The 21967-nt window shown below is 43.9% G+C and overlaps 1 protein-coding gene across 1 annotated transcript in view; it reads right to left on the reverse strand.

The window, feature by feature from the left end:
* thoc6 (THO complex 6) overlaps positions 1 to 21967 on the reverse strand; it is a 97643-nt gene that overhangs the window by 4366 nt on the left and 71310 nt on the right. The window contains exons 10-11 of the mRNA XM_084329802.1: positions 14485 to 14547; positions 472 to 582 (exon numbers count right to left, since the gene is read on the reverse strand). Coding sequence (XP_084185928.1) covers positions 472 to 582; positions 14485 to 14547 — 174 coding nt within the window. The remainder of the gene's footprint in view (positions 1 to 471; positions 583 to 14484; positions 14548 to 21967) is intronic.

Consider the following 21967-nt stretch of genomic DNA (forward strand, 5'->3'; position numbering starts at 1 on the left):
CAACTGGCCCTAGTACAATACAATCAGTCCTAGTACAATACAATCAGTCCTAGTACAATACAATCAGACCTAGTACAATACAGTCAGCCTTAGTACAATACAATCAGCCCTAGTACAATACAATCAGTCCTAGTACAATACAATCAGCCCTAGTACAATACAATCAGCCCTAGTACAATACAATCAGTCCTAGTACAATACAGTCAGCCCTAGTACAATACAATCAGTCCTAGTACAATACAATCAGTCCTAGTATAATACAATCCAACTTTTCAGTTACTGGTCAGCAGAGTTCATCACTAGGCCCACCCACTACCCCCAGGGAAATGGTGCATGGGTTTTTAAAATAGACCAGTCCAAAACTCGACTATTCCCCAGGGGTTCAGTTTAGGGAGGTTCTGTTCACCGTATTGAACTTACAGAACCAAGTCAATGACACCACAATCCACCCCATACACTATATGACCTCACCATGTCTTGGTAGAAGGTTGCTTGTCGCTGGCAGCCTGCCAGGGGGAAGGTGGAGGTGGGGGACATAGAGCGAAGGTGCCAGAGAGAGAGGGACGGCCCGCCACCACACAGCTGGAGGAGAAACACAGAAATCATGTATCCATATTATTGTCACGACTAATGATCATCAACTACTATTTGATTACAATCACCTGTTGTCCGCGACCAAGATGTCTGCTATGGAATACTATGTATCCAGGGATGTAATTGGGACAACACAAAAAGTCATGAGTGTGGTGGTGAGGTATTGTGAACAATAGTCACATTTAGGGATGTCCCGATCAAGCTTTTTTGCTATTGCCTTAACACTTTCAGTGCCCAGCAGGGGGCGCACATTTAGTGCTTGAATGCCCACCATCCACTTCAATGTTAGCGTTAATATCGCCTAATCTATGTTTTAAATTATGGCTATGTGTCTAATCTGCCCGTCGCTTATCAATGACTCATTTTCCAGTCAACATTGTCGAAGCGGATTGTTTTTTTATCGGTTCATTTCCGTTTTATAGCATTTTGAAAAGCCCTCGTTTTCAAGGGAAAAAAAAAGATTCCGTGATAAACGCCCTGTACTGGAATATTCTAGAATGTTGTAATTTTTCTGCCTATTTATGAATCGTTTTCATATAAACGCTTGATTATCAATAGTATATGTTGTAGGAGCCATTCTTGAGTTATTTAATCTTTGAGTTTGTATCATGCAATTATTTGAATTATGAAAATGCTTTATGGATTACGAAATATGAAAACAAACTGATAATTTGATTGACAAGTCATGATATTATTTACACTGATTATCTTATTGTAACTATTCTTATGATTTGAAACTATGTGCACTTTCCCTTTAAAGAGACCTACCTGAGCTATTCACCTGTGTGGTTTACCTTGATAAGGGGTGGTGGCTTGCGTGGGAGACGTGGACCGGGAAAGCAAACAGTTTTTGTACCGCACGCACGCACGCACTCACTGCACGCAACGCACGCATGTATTAGATATATACGAGTTTTGTTTGTTTTGCAGTTAAGAAATAAATGATTGATTCAATGTGACAGCCAAACGGATGGATCAGAATCTTTATTATGTGTGCGTAGACTAAAGCTATCCCCGGAGTGGAAGTGGCAAATACGAAAGACAATTTTTTGTAAATAGCCACTATACTATAAGTACAAAAACTCATGCTGATATTAAAGTCTTTCGCCTGAAAGAAGAGGATTCCAACAAGGACACGTTCGCTTCACCCAGGACCCAGTGAGAAAGAGGATTCCAACAACAACAAGCCTAATTCTACAAGATACTACGTGGTCGTGAGTAACGTTGCATTGCGCAACACATGGGAATCCCGCGGGGATATTATAAGCTTGAATGAATTAATCTTGGATCCGACATCATTGTGGAAGGGCTACCAGGGAGGTGGCTCTGATTCAGTTATTCTCCGCTGTGGATACATTTGTTTGACCATAGTGCACGGACTGTGTTTCATTGTGTTTCACAAGCATAATAATAAACACCGAAGCGTCTTTACGCGTGGACTGTGGATGACATTTGCGGGAATTCTGAACTGTTAAACTGTTGACATTGCATTGCTGACGCTGTCACACATTATTGTGATATTTCAACCATAATTAAAAATAATGTCTGAAACGGAAATGGCCCAAGAGGCTGAGAGAGAGCTGGTGAAATTGATTGGCTCTCGCAGGGCGAAGCTGGGTGTGTTGACTAGGCGCAAGAATGAGTTGGATGCGCTGTTCGACGGACGTGATGACGTAGACGTGGAAAAGGTGAATGAACATTTGCAAGCCTTTGATGTTTTAATGAATGAATGAGAAAATGCACCAATCTGTCCAAGCACTGTTATATGAAGATGAGAAAGAGGGTGATGAATACGACTGGTATAAACCAAAGGTTCAACAATTCAATTCATTTATGAATGATGTTCGAAACAGAATAAAACCTGGTTATAAAGAACAGGATCAAGTTCGACCTGAGGACAGCATCAGCAGCACATCTAAGAACACCACTAAATCAACAACCTCAACTCTGCGTATAACACTAGAAACGGAGAGAGCTGCTCTCATTGCAAAATCAGCAGCCATGGAGGAAAAGTGGAAATTAGAGGAGGAAGAGGATAAACTGAAAAAAGAAAGGAACAACTTGAAATGCAAATGGCATTTGCTGAATCTGATGCTAAACTGAAAGTCCTCGATAAAGACAAAATAAAGGAATCCCAGGCTGAGGTCAAATCATGTGAATCCCAGGCAAAGACTCCTACAGGTGGCATGAATGAGTATCTTGACCAAATGCAAGCCAGGCAAGATCAACCCCCAATGACAATGGACATTTCTGATCCGGGAAGCTCACCACCCCGCCTGACGATGACAGACAACAGTCCCCCCAGCTAGGAGCTAGGTCAAGGATGCCACCTGACCACTCCATGGAAACGAAATACAGTCAACCCCTGTCACAGGCAGGTCCATATCCGTCGAGGCCATCACATGTTGACCATTTCTCAGTTGGTCCACTAGGGGGAGGCATTCAGCCAGGTGCAGCTTACCTGTCCAGGCCATCACACAATGTCCCAGTTGGTCCACCAGTGGGAGGTATTCAACCAGGTGCACCATCAGGGCACGATCACCAAAGTCACCAGAACACATTAGCTACTGTCATGCACAGGCAGAGTCAAATGACAGAACTTCTTGTGCACCAACAAAAGCTGTCATTGCTACCCGCCAGGGAAATCACAACATTTGGCGGAGACCCAATGGAATATCAATCGTTCATAAGTGCTTTTGAACATGGTATCGAGTCCAACACGGACATCAGTAGGGACAGATTATATTATCTGGAGCAATATACCACTGGCCAACCAAGAGAGCTGGTACGCAGCTGCCAGCACATGGATCCTGCAAGAGGATATGCTGAAGCAAGGCGACTGCTGGAACTGCACTTCGGTGATAAGATAAAAATCACAAGTGCCTATATACAGAAGGCACTGGATTGGGCTGCTATCAAACCTGAGGACGGGGCAGCACTACAGGCCTATTCACTATTTCTCTGTGTGTGCTGCAATGCTATGCAGGCCCTAGAGTACATGCATGAACTGGACAATCCATCCAACATGAGAACGGTAATTTCTAAGTTACCCTACAGGCTCAGAGATGCATGGAGATCTGTAGCATGCAGCTATTATGAACGAACCCTGCAAAGAGCAAGATTCACAAACCTGGTTGACTTTGTGGAACGGCAAGTGAGAGTTATTCTAGACCCAGTATTTGGGAATATTCAAGAGTCTACTCCAAAGGAACAAGGCCTTAAAACAAGGCTGGGTAACCCCCAGCATCAATCCAAGTCATCAGGAAGCAAAGGCAGGAGCAGTTTTGCTACATCAGTGACACCAGTGGAAACGGAGAAGCAAAAGTCGGATGGCAAAGTCAGTTCAAATGCATTTTGTAAGCCATGCTTATTTTGTACTGGAGAACACGCCATGGAGTGTTGTAAGAAAATGATTCTGAAGCCTCATAAGGAGAAGATCGAATTTATCAGGACAAAGGGAATCTGCTTTGCATGTCTAAACGGAGGACACATGAGCAAGTTGTGTAGGAATCGCCTGACTTATCGCTCTTGTCAGTTCAAACACCCAACTCTCCTGCACATAAATAGAACAGACAATCCCAGGAAAGAAGAGAGCACCACCACAGCTACAGCTAAAGGTGAGGACGTTTCCAGCGCCCTGGTCTCACTGCAGGCTTGCAGGCTTACTGGGGCCGGAGGAAAGGAATGTGCTCTAGCCATTCTGCCTATCCAGGTTAAGATGGCTAAAGGAAGCAAAGTAATCAGAATATATGCGTTCCTGGATCATGGAAGCTCTGCCACCTTCTGTACCGAGAGCCTGATGAAGAAGCTGGATGCCAGAGGCCAGAAAACAGAGATACTGCTCAGGACAATGGGCCAGGAACGGCCTGTGAGCAGTTACAGATTGGATGGGCTGGAAGTGAGTGATTTGGAAAGCAATAACTTCTTTGCTCTCCCTGAAGTTTACACACAGCTCGCTATACCAGTCTCACAAGAAAACATACCAACACACAAGAGGGTCTAAAAGAATGGCCTTATCTGAAAGACGTACCTCTGACTACTATTGAGGAGGAAGTTGGACTGTTGATTGGGATTAATGCTGTCAAAGCCATGGAGCCATGGGAAATAATTAACAGCAAAGGAAACGGGCCCTATGCAGTGAGAACCTGTCTCGGATGGGTGGTTAATGGTCCCCTGAGCGGCAGCCTGCCCATTGACAAGCAAGGTCGACCACGTACAACATCAAACCGAGTCACCATAGCAAACCTGGAAGAACTTCTCATCAAACAGTACAATCAAGACTTCCCAGAGCGAGGCTACGATGAGAAGGCCGAGCCGTCTGTAGAGGACAAGCAATTCCTGGACATTGCAGCTAAGTCCATCACATTGAAGGATGGTCACTACCAACTACGATTGCCATTTCGCAAAGAGGACGTGAATCTGCCAAATAATAGAAGGATGGCAGAGCAGCGAGCCACGAACCTCATTAAGAGATTCAGGAGGGACGAGGCATACTTTGCTGATTATAAAGGGTTCATGAGTGACATCTTGGATAAGGGGCACGCCGAGCGGGTGCCAGAAGGACAGCTGCACAGAGAAGATGGAAAGGTGTGGTACATACCTCACCACGGTGTGTACCACAAGAAGAAAGCGAAAATGCGAAAGACTTACGAAGTGGATCAGTAACAGCCGTGCTGTTCCGTCTGCCATTCCAGACGAAGATAAAGCCAAGGAAGTGAAGAAGCTCGATCTCGACAGAGAAGAACTACCGGTGGAACGAGCTCTCGGAATCCAGTGGCATGTGGAAACAGACACCTTCTCCTTCAAGACTGCTACAAAGCAACAACCCTTAACCAGGAGGGGTATTCTGTCTGTGACAAATTCTGTTTACGACCCCATGGGATTCCTCGCCCCACTGGTTCTCCCAGCGAAGAGGATCATGCAAGATCTTTGCAAAATTAATTGTGGATGGGATGACAAGATCCCAGAGGCCCACGCGCGTCATGGCAGAGATGGTTGGAGGATCTAGGCAAGCTGTCAAACCTCCACATCAGCCGTTGCCTTAAACCCAGTAATTTTGGAAAACCACACACTGCACAACAGGGCTGTATGCTAAGCTTTTTCACTAGGGGCACACTTGCCCCTAAATGAGAAAGTTAGGGGCAAAAAATATTTTTTAGGGGCACATTTTTAAATAACAATTTACCATTATTTATATCGATTCTTTTTTATTTTTAATCAAAAACAAAGTATTTTATATAATTTTTTTTAATAAAATATATATATTATATAATCATACTTGTAGTTGTATTATCTGCGAGACATCGCCACCACGCAACAAGTCAAAATGCTGGCTATATGCAACCAGCTCCACTGTCTGTGTGTACTCGAGTAGCCTCCAGCTACGGCCAGGATTCTCTGGAGCTGCAGCTGGACCCTATACTGTAGCCTCCAGCTACGGCCAGGATTCCCCGGCGCTGCAGCTGGACCCTATTGACTATATTCAGCGTGCCCTCAGCTCGAATACGCATCGACTCAGTGTTATAAGACATTGATATCAGGAGCTATCTGTAGCTATTTAGTTTATTGGGACGTTTAGTTTTGAACAGTGAGCTAACGCGAGCTATCATGCACTACTAGACTTGCTGGAGCATTTGTTGATATCAGTAGCTAGCCGGCTGGCAGGCTCACCGAGGTCCCAGTTGTCCCACTAGAGACTAGTGTTTACAACAGCCACGGGTGCGGGAGGGAGGAGGAGCAGCAGACGCCGCAGCTCTCTCCGTGTGTCTGAGTTCAGTTCGGCTCACTATAGGAGGTCGAATGCGTCGAAAATATGAAGCAATACTAACTTTACTTTTCTTCATAGCTAAATGAATCAGACAGTCAGCCAGTCTATCAGAGTGCTCAGTCGATTGTTCCCGCTGATCATACCTGCTGAGTGCTCACTGCTCAGCTCGCGTGAGTGACATCATCGCGTCATCACACGCCTTGGATAATTTAGGAGTGAAATGCGAATGCAAGGCTTGAAAGCACTACTCGCAAGCCCGCCCGCAGAGAATATTTACCAATCGCAACGGCCAATTAAAGGGGCAATTCGCGATCATCTCGTCGCAGTGTACAGCCCTGCACAACTACATCACTACAGTGATGCCAGCGAACACGGGTATGGTACAGCTAGCTACCTGCGACTGACCAACCTCAAAGGTGACGTCCATATTGTCTTTGTCATGGGCAAAGCACGGTAGCCCCACTGAAGCAGATGACAATACCCAGAATGGAACTGGCGGCAGCAGTGGTCGCAGCCCGCATTGATAAAATGCTGAAAGAGGAACTGGAAGTGGAACTTCTGGAATCTGTCTTTTGGACAGATAGCACGTCTGTCCTCAAGTACCTCAACAACACAACCAGTTGATTCCAGACATACGTTGCAAACCGGATTTCAACCATTCGAGAACTGTCTGACCAATCACAGTGGCGCTATGTAAATACAGCAGTCAACCCTGCAGATGACGCGTCACGAGGCCTGACCATGGATTCTTTTCTCAAATCCAGTCGATGGTTGAACGGCCCAGACTTCTTACAGAGGCCTGAGAAAGACTGGCCAAAGTCCCCAGAGGCGCTGCCTGCCCTCTGTGAGGACGATCCAGAAGTTAAGAAGAGCACTATCACGTTCAGTACAGCCGTGATGGATCATGACAGTGATCCCATTGCCAAGCTTATCAAGCACTTCTCATCATGGGATAAGTTAAAGAAGGCTACAGCATGGATCTTGAAGTTCAAAGAAACACTTCAGAATCTAAGCCTCAAAAGAAAGGAGCTGCAGGCTGCAACCTGCACAAAGAATCCAGACCAGAAACGACAAGACCATCTGGATGAGCACTTGTATGCTACGTACAGCAGCAGCATTTCCAGGATGAAATATCTGCGCTGAAGAAAGAGAATACTGTAAATAAAAGGAGCCCCATTTACAGACTGGACCCAATGCTACTGAACGGCGTGCTGAGAGTTGGAGGAAGAGTCAGTAGAATGGCGATGCCAGAGGAATCCAAGCATCCGGCTATCCTTCCTAAAACCAGCCATTTGTCTCATCTTCTACTGAGCCATATACACATGGTTGTAGGCCATTCTGGAAGAAACCACATGCTCTCAAGGCTTCGCCAGAAGTACTGGATAATGCGAGCCAACTCTGCTGCCAGGAAGATGACTGCGTTCTGTGTAGACGATTTAATGCCACAGTGAAAGAGCAGAAGATGGCAGACCTACCAAGGAATCGCATTTCTCCAGACTTGCCAGCATTCACGCATGTGGGACAGATTATTTCGGGCCTATAGAGGTGAAGAGAGGGAGGAGGCTGGTCAAAAGGTACGGCGTACTCTTTACGTGCCTGGTGAGCCGTGCCGTTCATCTCGAAATGGCATACTCCTTGGATACTGACTCCTGCATATCAGCACTGCAGCGGTTCATCTGCAGAAGAGGTCAAGTTAAAGAGATGGTATCAGACAACAGAACCAATTTTGTCGGAGCTGAGCGGGAGTTGCGGGAGGCACTTTCCAACCTGGACCACAGCAAGATCCAACATGCACTGCTCGACGAGGGAATCCAGTGGACATTCAATCCACCCACTGGCTCCCACCACGGAGGCGTTTGGGAGCGACTAATACGGTCTATAAAGAAAGTGCTGTACTCAGTACTCCGCCAGCAGACCCTGGATGACGAGAGTCTCCAAACCGCCCTATGTGAAACTGAGGCCATTCTCAACGACCGTCCTATTACCACCGTCTCAGATGACTAACGATCTTGAGGCTCTGACCCCGAACCATCTACTGCAGTTGAAAGGAAAACCCATTCTACCACCTGGTTTGTTTACAAAGGAGGATTCGTACTGCAGAAGGAGATGGCGGCAGGTCCAGTACATGGCCGACCTCTTCTGGAGGCGATGGAAAAAGGAGTACATCCCTCTGCTTCAAGAACATCAGAAATGGAACCAAGTAAGGAAGCACTTAGCCCCAGGGGACGTGGTCCTCATTGTGGATGAGTCATCACCAAGAAATTCCTGGCTCATGGGCAAGGTGGAAGAGACAATGCCTGACAGCAGAGGGCATGTACGCAAGGTAAAGGTCAAGACCAAGTACAATATCCTAGAAAGGCCCATCAGCAAACTATACTTGCTGAAAGAAGCAGATTGACTGACATTGACTAGCCCCTACTGACTTCTTCACGCGCTTGTTTGTTTTTTCCTTTTCGAGGGCAATGCCCGAACCTTTGTTACACTGATGGACTACACTTTTTTATGGATTATACCTTTTTTGTGGATTATACCTTTTTTGTGGATTATACGCTTTTTCGTGGAACATACCCCCTTTTTGGAATATTTCGATTCCTACATGAACTATATAAAGACATGTTCAGGCTCCTGTTAACATATTTGCATAGAATAATTGTCCCTTTTTAGAATAATGGACAATTAGAGGCCGGGATGTAGGAGCCATTCTTGAGTTATTTAATCTTTGAGTTTGTATCATGCAATTATTTGAATTATGAAAATGCTTTATGGATTACGAAATATGAAAACGAAAACTGATAATTTGATTGACAAGTCATGATATTATTTACAATGATTATCTTATTGTAACTATTCTTATGATTTGAAACTATGTGCACTTTCCCTTTAAAGAGACCTACCTGAGCTATTCACCTGTGTGGTTTACCTTGATAAGGGGTGGTGGCTTGCGTGGGAGACGTGGACCGGGAACGTTTTTGTACCGCACGCACGCACTCACTGCACGCAACGCACGCATGTATTAGATATACGAGTTTTGTTTGTTTTGCAGTTAAGAAATAAATGATTGATTCATTGTGACAGCCAAACGGATGGATCAGAATCTTTAATATGTGCGCGTAGACTAAAGCTATCCCCGGAGTGGAAGTGGCAAATATGAAAGACAAAATTGTTTGTAAATAGCCACTATATATGTGTACATATGCACGCTGGTGCCACGAGCTGAAAATCGATTCTCTTAGTTCCTGATCGCTCGCACAGTCAAACAGCCATATCACACATAGGGGAAAAGCTTATATCTCCGTGAAAACAGGTCTGATTATCCTAAGACTGGTCAAATAGATTCCTTACCCGAGATCAGATGGTATCCAAAAATATTATTCCAATTCCTGATCGCCATTCCAAAATTCGATCCTTTTATTGATCCAATGCAATGTAAACACATATTCCACGCATTCCTGAGGCTCCACAATGACTGGGATCATCTCCGGTTACATGCGTGAGAAGTAAAATGTGGATTCCGGAGTTTTTTTTTCTCATCCATTTTCATTGAGTCCATTCCAAAAGGGTGCATTACCATCTGGGAGACGATAGGGGGCGCTTTTTTCACATCTGAGCGCCTGATAGAGCTGGTTTCCCAACGGTAGACTCGGTTGATGAAATATGAATTCACGCTAATTGTCGTTATGGGCATTCAGGGGGCGGACTGCTAACACGTGTTATGTCGTCCGTGGCATCCAAAGTGTTAATGGTTTTAATTTAGTTTTGAACAAAAAAGGATTTGAATTTGATTGGGGCTAATCTAGCTGATACCGATCTTTGAGATCAGATCGGAAACATCCTGAGTCACAATGGCTATTTCAATATTAACACTTTGAGTGCCAACAACGATATTTCTCGTTAGTTCATGCCAACCGTTCAGTGCCAGAGAGACGAGAGATCTATTTTTTTTATTATTATTAGCGATTTCCATTCATATTTCATCAATCTAGCCTCACACTTCCACTGGAACTCTCTCTGAGCTCCATTGGGAAAATACCGCCCCCTATCGTCTCTCCGGATGGTACTGCACCCCTTTGGATTGGATTGAATGAAACGCATGGAGAAAAAAAAGTACTGCTTCCACATTTTACTTGTCAGACAAGTAACCCGAGATGATCGAAGTCATTGCAGAGCCGCAGAGCAGCGGAGAATGTGTGTTTCCAGTACCCAGTGTTGGATCAATAAACGCGATCGATATTTGGAATGGCGATCAGGAATTGGAATAATCTTTTGAGAACATCTGATCTGAGGTAAGGAATCTATTTGACCAGTCTTGGGATAATCAGAGCTTTTTTCACAGATATATCAACGTGGGCCCTATGTGTGTGTGTGTGTGCGTGTGTGTCAGGGTTTCCGTTAGAAAATATTGGTGCCGGTCTCCGTGTCCGGCAAGATTTCAATCTGCCGGTCAAATGGGAGAAATTCCGGTCAGAGTTTAGATTTACATTTACATTTACATTTAGTCATTTAGCTGACGCTTTTATCCAAAGCGACTTACAAGTTCTGTACGACAAGCCATCAGGAAGGGCACAACTCTATCAGCTGAGCAACAATGTTCATCAAAGTGTTGAGTGCTACAGTGTAGGTTAGTTTATTAGGACAAGTGCATGACAGTACGGTTAGTTAGGGTTCGATTTTTTTTTATTGTTTTTTTTTTTTTTTATTCAGATAATGGTTGAAGAAGTGCGTCTTTAGTCGACGGCAAAAGATTGGACGTGATTCGGCTGTCCTAACTGGGGTGGGTAGTTCATTCCACCATTGTGGGGCAAGGACTGAGAATAGGCGACTTCTCTTTGATGACCCTCCCGGAGCTTGGATAGGAGTAGGTCTGAGGCGGCCAGAAGATGCAGAGCGTAGGGGTCTTGAGGGTGTGTAGTTAGAGACCATTGACCGGAGGTAGGCGGGAGCGGTTCCCTTTGCCGCACGGTATGCTAGGTCGAGGGCCTTGAAGCGGATTCGTGCAGCAATGGGGAGCCAGTGCAGGTCCCTAAGAAGTGGGGTGACATGGGCCGACTTCGGTAGGTTTGAGATCAGGCGGGCCGCTGCGTTCTGAATGAGTTGAAGAGGCTTAGTGGCAGTGGCCGGGAGGCCAGCGAGCAGTGCATTGCAGTAGTCGAGGCGGGAGATGACTGTTGATTGGACGAGGAGTTGGGTGGCTTCTTTTGTCAGGAAGGGGCGGATCCTTCTGACGTTGCTCAGGAGGAATCGGCAGGTTCTGGTCGTCGCTGCGATGTGAGCAGAGAAGTTCAACTGGTCGTCGAGGACAACACCAAGGTTCTTGGCGGTCGGGGACGCAGTCACAGCTGCATTCTCGACTGTGATTGAAAGGTCGGTTAGGGGGGAGGATTTGGCCGGCAGGTGGAGCAATTCTGTTTAGCTTAGGTTCAGTTTGAGGTGGTTGGACGTCATCCAGGCTGAGATGTCGGACAGACAGGCCGAGATCCGCTCAGAGACGTGGATATCTGAGGGAGGGAAGGAGAGGAAGAGTTGAGTATCGTCGGCATAACAATGGTAGGAGAAGCCATGAGACGTGATAATGTTACCCAGTGATTTAGTGTAGAGGGAGAAGAGAAGGGGTCCTAAAACCGAGCCCTGGGGGACACCCGTCCGCAGGGGGCGGGTGGCCGACAGGGTCCCTCTCCATGACACTTGGTAGGAGCGGTCATTGAGGTATGATGACAGCCATGTCAGCGCAGAGCCAGCCACTCCCATTCCTGCGAGGGCCGCAAGGAGGATCTGGTGGTTGACTGTGTCGAAGGCTGCAGATAGATCTAGGAGAATCAGGACAGAGGAGAGGCCTTTCGCTTTTGCTAAGTGAAGTGCCTCTGTGACCGCAATGAGGGCTGTCTCTGTGGAGTGACCAGTCCTGAAGCCTGACTGATTAGGGTCTAGGAGGTCATTCTGTAAGAGATAAGCAGTAAGTTGGTTGGATACAGCACGTTCAAGTGTTTTAGAAAGGAAGGAGAGAAGAGAGACAGGACGGTAGTTGCCTATGACGGTAGGGTTCAGGGTTGGTTTTTTTATGAGCGGCGTGACTCTGGCTTGTTTTAGGGAGGTGGGGACCACCCCCGAGTTGAGTGAGGAGTTGATGGTTGCAGTTAGGAATGGGAGGATGTCTGGTGCTATGGTCTGGAGGAGTGGGGAGGGTATTATTATATATTATATATATTTATTATATATTTATATATATTATATATTATTAAGCTTAAAAACAATTGATAGGCAGGCTATATAAATAATGACATCCTCAAGGCATGTAGATTTATAATATTTTAACTTAAAACTAGGCTACTTTTGCGTATAGATTCATTATATTCCAAATAAAATAAGTCCCGAGACGCAGTGCTGCTGCTGACTTTAAATCAAATAGGTGTCTGTGGGCAGTCGGCCCGACATTAATAAACAGCAGTGTGTTATAATCACATTTTTATGAGCTAACGAATTCCGTTATATTGGACATTTGTATTAATTATATCAAGCGAATAACTGAGAAATTTGGCAGAGAGAGACGGCAACATTATCGTGAAATATAAACGTTGCGTGATGACTATTATATCTCCGCCTCCCAGTCCCAACGAAGAACATACCAGTAGTATGCAATTGCAGAGCCGCAGAGCCAGCGGCGCTCTCATCCCAGTCTGGGGACCGCTCAGCAGCGCCACCCACCCAACAGCTGAATTGCCAATGGCTGAATTGGAGTATTGCACTGTGCGCGCACAACTGTCAGCTCTGCGGCTCTGCAGTTGCATGCTTCTCGCAAATCTAGCTCCCGCTGCCTAACCCAAATGAATCTCGACATCGCTTCACCAATAGTCGTTATCAGAACACTACACACATCATAATAGAACACACATCGTTGTCATTATTAGACCTGCTTGGTGAAGCAACAATGAAACAAATGTAACTTTTAATACAATTCAAATTGTGCTTAGAAGGAATTATTTTCACCGGACATTATGACCGGAGAGATTAAATATGTCGGACTTCAACAGATTTTGTCGGTCAAAAACCGGTAATTACCGGACAACGGAAACCCTGGTGTGTGTGTGTGCTGATCAGGAAATAGATAATCGATTTTTCAGCCCGCTTCTATAGCGTGCATAAGTACACATATACTATCGATTCATAAATAGGCCGAAAAATTACAACCTTTTTTGTGTATTCCAGTATATTCCAGTAAAGGGCGATTATCACAGAATCTTCAGAAATATTCTGAAACCTTCAAGAAACAAGCGTTTTTCAAAATGGTATAAAAACGGGAATGAACCGATTAAAAAACAATCCGTTTCGACAATGTTGACTGCAAACAAGTCATTGATAAGCGACGGCCATATTATACACATAGCCATAATTTAAGATATAGTTTATGCGTTTGCAAATATGAGAGCTCTATCATTGAAGTGGGTGTTGGCACGCAACAGGGTTCCGGGGCACCGGACCCGTGGCACTCAAAGTGTTAATAGAATGGGTGGTGGCTCAGTGAGAAAATGTGTGTACCATTTAATAGCAACGTTGTTCGTTCCGAGTCCTGCCCCTGAACTTTGTTACTCTCTCCCCCATGTTTCCTGACAATTCTCTTAAGTGCTGTCTGAGGTTAATGTGACAAAAAGAACGTTAAAACAGCTAGAGGTATTTTAGTGTCGGTATCTACTCAGGGGCAAGGACTTGAGAGAACAGAGAAGATGGAGGACAAGTCAAAAAGCGGGTGAAAGTGAAACACAACATCATATCATCTATGTAGCGTAGCGTTAGATCTCACAGTGGATAAATGTCTGAGGTATTCCTCAGGGCCAGTCTACCATGCCGACTGCTCTAAACAATCTCTGATAACAATTTGAGGAACACTTTCCAAGAGATAGTCTATTGCAACAAGCCTGGGCAGTAATCACAGCAGATTGTCATAACGGAGGGAAATGCTTCTCCACCAAACCCAGGTCTGCTGTGACACTTTGAGTGTGAAGATCAATTGCTGTTGATCAATAATATTTTATCAGCTGCCGAACAATGAAAAATTAGGTACGTTTGCATCAACAAAAGCTGGAATCTCGGAACTGCTAGGAGAGAGCCCAACAAGCCCACCAGCTTCTTACCATCCAATCAGAGTCTGTAGTCAGGCAGCTGATCCATTTACCGTACTGAGGTCGTGCACAGCTCTATCCCCCCAATAGGATATGAAATGAGAGAGAAAGATACACAGAGAGAGGGGGGGGGTCACCATTTTATTTAACATTCTTGTCTCGTTATACAGTTTTTGACCCGCAATATTTACACATAGTATCGTGAATATAATTGATATTGTAAGTAAATTCAAAAACAAAACATCAACTGATATAAACTCCATTGACATGGTAATTATTAAAGAAGTAATTGAGTCTATTGTAAAACCTTTGACCTATATATGCAATCTGTCTTTTCAAAGAGGTGTTTTTCCTAATAATATGAAATCAGCAAAGGTAATACCAATATATAAAAATAGAGATAAACATCAAATGGACAATTATAGACCAGTGTGCCTACTTCCTCAATTTTCAAAAATATTAACACTTTGGCTGCCAGGAAACGCTTAAAAGCGGCATTCCCGGCCATGCTCAAGTTGCCGGAGGACGCTTTACAGCGTCCTTATATCAATATTTCAAAAATCTGCGATCGGATTCATATGTCCCCTCCGCTGGCCTGAGATCCACCAGGAGGACCCACTGAGCTCTCTGGCGGTTCAGGAGCGCCATCTGGTGGCCGATCGGCGCAATCGCTTAACAGGAAGTGGCATAGAGGTTGTGCTGGACGGCCGTATTACTTACGGGCACTCGCTATAGGTCCCGGCATTCTAGCTCGTCACAATACACATCGATCGATTGCCAATAACTCGATAAACAACATGATTTGGACGTATATACCATTATACAAGCTGGAGATGGACCGGGTAAATCTACATCCCATAATGATAAAATTTCTACTCTACGATGATCGCCCAACGGCGCGCGGAGACTGGGGTGAGTTTTAGCGTGTAACGTTACAGTCTTCGATACTAACTGCTATTATCAACATTTGACCCACATTAGATGATTGGTATAACGCTGCCCACGGAATTATAAACGCCCCCTAGCCCATCCGGTCAACATCAGATGACGTGTAGTAACTTCTAGAAGTACGTCTAGTTGGAATTTTTTATATCGCGCTGATTGCCATAAAACTGTATTGCATCATCAACATAATGTATTTGGGGCTATAGATCACGTTCTGGAGAAAGCTGCAGAAAGAGATGAAAACATACTTATACATTAGACCAGGGGTAGGCAACCCTAGGCACGCGTGCCTGCATAGGCACGCGGGGGCATTTTCATAGGCACAGGGGGCAGCAGTAAAAAAATGTTAACTCAAAATGTGAGTATTACCAAGTCAACTTGTGTTCTTAAAACAATGACAATAAACATAGTTTTATTAGGTTGAAATAATGTAGTTGTGTACTTATTTTTCTGTTAACTTATTATGGATTGAAAACTGAAAACCTTAATGCACAGTAACTGAACTCAATATTTTTAAGTTCTGGTAACTTATTATTATTTTTTTTTTTTTTTTACAGTGTAGTCTTGCGATCAATCAAAACTTATTTACACGATATACCTCACATTCACCCTCCATTCACATCCTGGTGTTCTCCTGGTGTTCTCCATTAGGCCTGTAGGTGGAGCTATGACAGCACACGTACAGTACACACACCGATGGTGTGTGATGTGTCCAAAAATGAATGGGCAAATGTGAGTGAAATGGTCGCACTGTATGCTTGTTTGTCTGCATTGCACCCCCCCCCCCCCAACTCAGATTTAGGGTTGATACAACCATCATAATAATATTGTTAATAATAACAATAATAATAATGATGTAATAATGTAAAAATGATCAATTATAAAAAAAAAAATACCTGATTATGAGAAAAAAAATTACGATGCATGGAATATTGTTGAGGCACACTAGTTACAACTATATTTCAAACAGGCACTCCATGTCAAAAAGGTTGCTGACCCCTGCATTAGACCATACTTTACTATGAATATGTGAATGAAAAAGTTTAACGTTGCTACACAATGAACAATACATATAGGACTTTGAATGGGCCCTAATAATGGCAATGTAGCAATAGAATTTAAAAAGTTATAGCCATGCAAAGAAGGGGTACTTCTCCATAGACAAATAGAGCCGGCAACCTATGGTATATCATGAATTTAACCCATGGCAACCAAAGTGTTAAGAGAAATTATTTGTGAAACAACTGGATCTTTTCATTGGCAAATACAAAATACTGAGTGAACACCAGTATGGGTTTAGGGAAAATAGAACTACTACATATGCAGTGATGGAGATGGTAGAATAAATAACTAAAGCAGTTGACAATGACAAGTGTTCTATTGGTATTTATATTGACCTACAGAAGGCTTGATACAATAGATCACAGCATATTAGTGAGAAAACTGGAGAAGTATGGGATACGAGGTATAGCTAACTCTTGGCTGAAGAGCTACTTGGAAAACAGACCGCAATGTGTGCAAATGAATGACACTGTCAGGATTTAGGAAGGTCACCTGTGGAGTACCTCAGGGATCTGTGATAGGTCCAAAACTATTTATACTTTATATTAATGATATGTGCAATGTTGCTGAACTGTTAAAGTTTGTTAATTTAGCAGATGATACAAATTTATATTGCTCAGGAAGTAATTTAAAGGAACTTTTGTTTGATATTGAAAGAGCTTGACACTCTCAAAACTTGGTTTGATGTTAATAAATTGTCTCTCAATATTAAGAAAACACAATTTATGGTTTTTGGTAATCAAAAAGAAATAGAGGGGGAGATAGAGTTAAAAATATGTGATGTAAAAATAGGAGTTTGAGAAAAAATGTCTAGGGGTAGTTATTGACCAGAAATTAACATGGAAACAACATGTTAACTATATTCAAGGAAAAATATCTAAGTCAGTAGCAATATTGTATAAATGTAAGGATATATTAAACTACAAAGCCTTGCACATCATTTACTGCTCACTTATACTTCCTTACATTTCTTACTGTGTGGATGTATGGGGTCGACATTTAAAAATACAGTAAATCCAATAGTCGTACTGCAAAAGCGGGCCATTCGGAACTATGGTTGGTTACTAGGGCTGCAACTAATGACTATTTTGGTAGTCGACTAATCTGTCGATTAAGGGTGTGTTCACATCTGAAAGTCCAGGCATAGTCCGGACTTTCTAATTTGTTTACAAATTAGATCCGCACCAAATGTGAAAATGATACATTGTTTAATTTTGGTCTGCGTTCACACTACCCTGTTTGGTGCGGATCTAATTTGTAAACAAAGGACATGCTGTCGCATCTATTGGACTAGTCTATAGCACTCACAAACGTAATCAGTTGCCGGCAGCGTAATGAGAGAGATACTATTATGAGCACGGGCCGGCGCTAGCGACTAGAGAGGAGAGGAGAGGAGAGGAGAGGAGAGAGAGAGAGAGAGAGAGAGAGAGAGAGAGAGAGAGAGAGAGAGAGAGAGAGAGAGAGAGAGAGAGAGAGAGAGAGAGAGACCTTTCCTTCCTGCGTAAGCTTTTTTTTCTTCTTTATCTGAGAGAATGTCCGCGAATGTCCTCCTCACGCAGGAGAAAGTTTGGGGGTCCGCAAGTAGAGAGAGAGAGAGAGAGAGAGAGAGAGAGACCTTTCCTTCCTGTGTAAGCTTTTTTTTTTCTTTATCTGAGAGAATGTCCGCAAATGTCCTCCTCACGCAGGAGAAAGTTTGGGGGTCCGCGCGCGGCGCGAGTCTAGAGTAGAGAGAGAGAGAGGAAGAGAGAGACTGCGTCTAGAGAGGAGAGAGAGAGAGGGAGGAAGAGAGAGACTGTCCGCGTGCGGCGCCAGTCTAGAGAGGAGTAGGCTACTTTGCTTCCTGGATTAGGTACTATAGTTCGATTGAAACGAACCGAGTCCCAACTTTTCAAGAGGACCATGGTTCGGTTGTTTGGTCCTCATTATAGTTCGGTTTGCGTTCATACCTGTACAAACCAAACGGACTATCGATCTAAAGGGACCATGGTCCACTTAAAGGGACCATGGTCCACTTAAAGTGGACCAAACAGAGTAGGTGTGAACGCGCCCTAATTCACTACCTAATCTTTGTGAAAGTGGCTTCTCAGCTCTGGTCCAGCTGAAGACAGAGCAGAGGAACAGATTGGACATTGAGCATGGCCTCAGAGTTGCTTTGAGACTCTTGTCAGGACCAAACAACATCCCCAGTTATCCCATTAGTTCCCCCAAACTTACTGTCGGTCTGTTATGTTAAGCTAAGAAGTCTTCAGCTGGCTGGACCAGAGCTGAGAAGCCACTTTCACAAAGATAGGTAGTGCAAAAAAAAATAAAAATTTATAATTTTTTTTTTTTTTTTAATGACTAATCGACGCAACAATATCTCGTCGACGATTTTTCATAATCGACGATAACTAATAGTTGCAGCCCTATTGGTTACTATGAACACACAAATCCATTGTTTATAAAGTTTCATATTATGAAATTTAATGATTTGGTTTACTATAAAACTATGCAAATAATGTACAGAGCTAAAGCAAAGGTACTCCCAGATGCAGGGCTGTACGCTAAGCTTTTTCACTAGGGGCACACTTGCCCCTAAATGAGAAATTTAGGGGCAAAGAATATTTTTTAGGGGCACATTTTTAAATAACTATTTTACCATTATAGTAGGGCTGGGCGATATGGCCTCTAAATTATATTGCGATATTTTTTGGCCATATCACGATACACAATATATATCGCAATATTTTGACATTTCCTCTAAAGCACGTAAAAATGCTTGATTTAACCCTTTGATGCATACAGTCACGCCAATATGATGATTATAATAAGTCCCTGCAACATATGTTTGCATTATTAAACCATGAAGATGCTTTAAAAAATAATTTAATGAAAATGTACTAAGAGTAGTCTACTGACACACCAATAAAAAATGTATTTACATCCAAGACCATTTATATAAAAACTTTTGGGTGCCTTTTTTTTGCACAGTACTGTGTTTTCTATCCACTTTAGCCAAACACACACACATATATATATATATATATATATATATACACACACACTACTGTGAGAAAATAATAATCACACACACAAAGGGATAATGGCTTATAGCAGACTTAATGATTTTAGAATATTTCAGATAATGAAATAATATCATCAACTATCCAGTTAGTATTTATACTGTCTGTAACGTTTGGCTACTTTAAATCATTGAATGTAGAGAGAGCTGTACTGTATTGTACCCATTCTGCAATCTGTTAATAAAGTTTTCAATCAATCAGAGCGAGAGAGAGAGAGAGAGGGGGCGAGAACGAATGAGAGAGCCAGCCCCCCCCCCCCCCGGGTTTTGTTCTAGGTTCGCGTTTTGATAGTCTAAGCTGCCGTAGGTGATGACGTCACACTCGAATGTAAACAGGAAGCGTTTAACAGACTGAGATGGAAAGTGGATGATATACAGTAACAGAAACGAATAACCAATAAATATGAAGTTATGTTTAAACTTCTGTTGTCAAGCGTTGTCAATATAACCCACCCCCTTTCCTCCCGAATGGAACTAGTGTTGTGGAGTCCGCTTTGACTGGTGTCCAGGGTTAGCTTAGCATAATCCTAATGGATACCGTGGATAGCAGCTAACGTTAGCCCATTGCTCGTGTCAATCAAATTGCATGTTATTAAAGGTCCGCGCTGGTCTGTCTAATGAAATTACAACCGCAACATTATGCCCTGGTTGTAGGCTAATGTTTTATCCAATTTGTATGGATTAACTTAGAAGTGAAATGCGAATGAAGGGTTGCAATCACTACTCGCAAGCTTGCCCCCAGATGATATTTTCCACTCGCACCGGCCAGATTAGGGGGCAATTTGCGACGAGATGGTCGCAGTGTACAGGCCTGAGATGGGGTGCAAAGGTTTTTTTCAATACATGAAAGAAAATATGATTTGAGAGATATTTGTAAATTTACTGTTCAAAAAGCTAAGAAATGGATTAAAAGGAGGTGTATTTCTATTATTGGGGTTAACTTGTGGAACAATGCTGATATACAGTTAAGAATGAGTAATTCGATTTTGGTTTTTAAGAAAAAAGTTTGTAAAGCTATTTTTGAAAACTACAGGGGTGAAGTAATTTTTTTTTTTTTACTTAATTTTTTAGCGTTTATCGCTTTTCTGGTCAAGCATGACCGACAGATACAGGGTGAAACGGGATATAGAGCAGGGGAAGACATTCTGGTAAATGACGGCGGGTCCGGGAATCGAACTCTGAGTCCACCAGATCCGTGACACAGCACGGTTTTCCCAGACGCAGAAATAGCGCCGAGATATGCGGTGAGCTACTGGAGCTCCCTGTTTTTTTTTCTTTTAGAATACTGTTTTGGAATCTACATATTTGTATTTTTTTGTAAAGCTAATTTTGAAAACTACAAGGGTGAATAATACTGTTCTGTGACATAGTGGCTCCACTCGGTGTCACTCATGCACTATCCTCGCATATGTGCACGCGCACTGAATAAAATTCCACAATGTACCTTTATCCCAGTATTCGTCTGTTCACACCCCTCGTTAGCTTACCTTCATAAGCAGGTGTGTGGTCACCTGCTCTCCTCCTTCTCGCTTTCACCACAAGGAAGTGCCTTCGGTAGATCCCACTTGACGTGTTGTTAGTTGAAAAGAGTTGAGACGTGTTTACATTGTGCTTAGTTTTTTCTTCTCTCATAACTATTCAAAGGAAAAAGCTAAAGTCATAATGTCTACTTCGGAGAGTAGACCCACTCTTCACCAGCGGTTCTCCATTCCCGCCTCTGTCGTGCGTACTGGTGCGGGGCTGCTGCCACTTTCGTGGTTGCCGACCCAGCCCAGGAGACAGCCGATGGATAGTTTGCCTCTCCGAGGAGCCGAGGCATCGGTGCCGTCGCCCCGGCGATGGCATGATCTCGACTCTGGTTCCTCTGGTTCCAGGGAATCGTCCGTTGTTGAGCGGACGGTTCTTTTGGTTCCGGAGGATTTGCGACGCAAGCTTTTCGCGTCTGCCCGTTCACGTCGCAAGATGGTGGCATGCAGACGCGAACGGCCTGGGTTTGGGGAATTGCTGGAGACCAGCGAGGATGCGTCGGGCTCTGCATGTCCGATGGAAACTGAGGATTTCATGGAAGAGTCGGACGGATTCTTGTTTGAAGGCCCTGTGGAGGCGAGTATCCCTCCTGTCCAGGAAACACCGGAGGGGGGAGAAATGTCTCCTTGGGGCGCCTTGTTCAAGGATGTCGGGGAACCACCTCGGCCTCTTCGGCAGGATGCCCTGCTATCAGCCACATCAGATTGTGGCTCCTCAATTGGTCGAAGCCTGCTGCATGTGAGGGATGCGGGTTCGGTGGAGGAAAGTCAGCAGGGGGAACTGCGGGCTTTGTTTCCCGAGCTCATGGCGGTAGCTGCCGCTGCAAACGGCGTGCCGCTGCCGCAGCCATTGCCTGCTCCTGCCCCCGATGATCTCATAGGTCATCTCTGGCAGCGTCGC

The sequence above is a fragment of the Notolepis coatsorum genome (assembly GCF_963971535.1).
Source record: "Notolepis coatsorum genome assembly, chromosome: 14".
NCBI classification, from domain to species: domain Eukaryota; kingdom Metazoa; phylum Chordata; class Actinopteri; order Aulopiformes; family Paralepididae; genus Notolepis; species Notolepis coatsorum.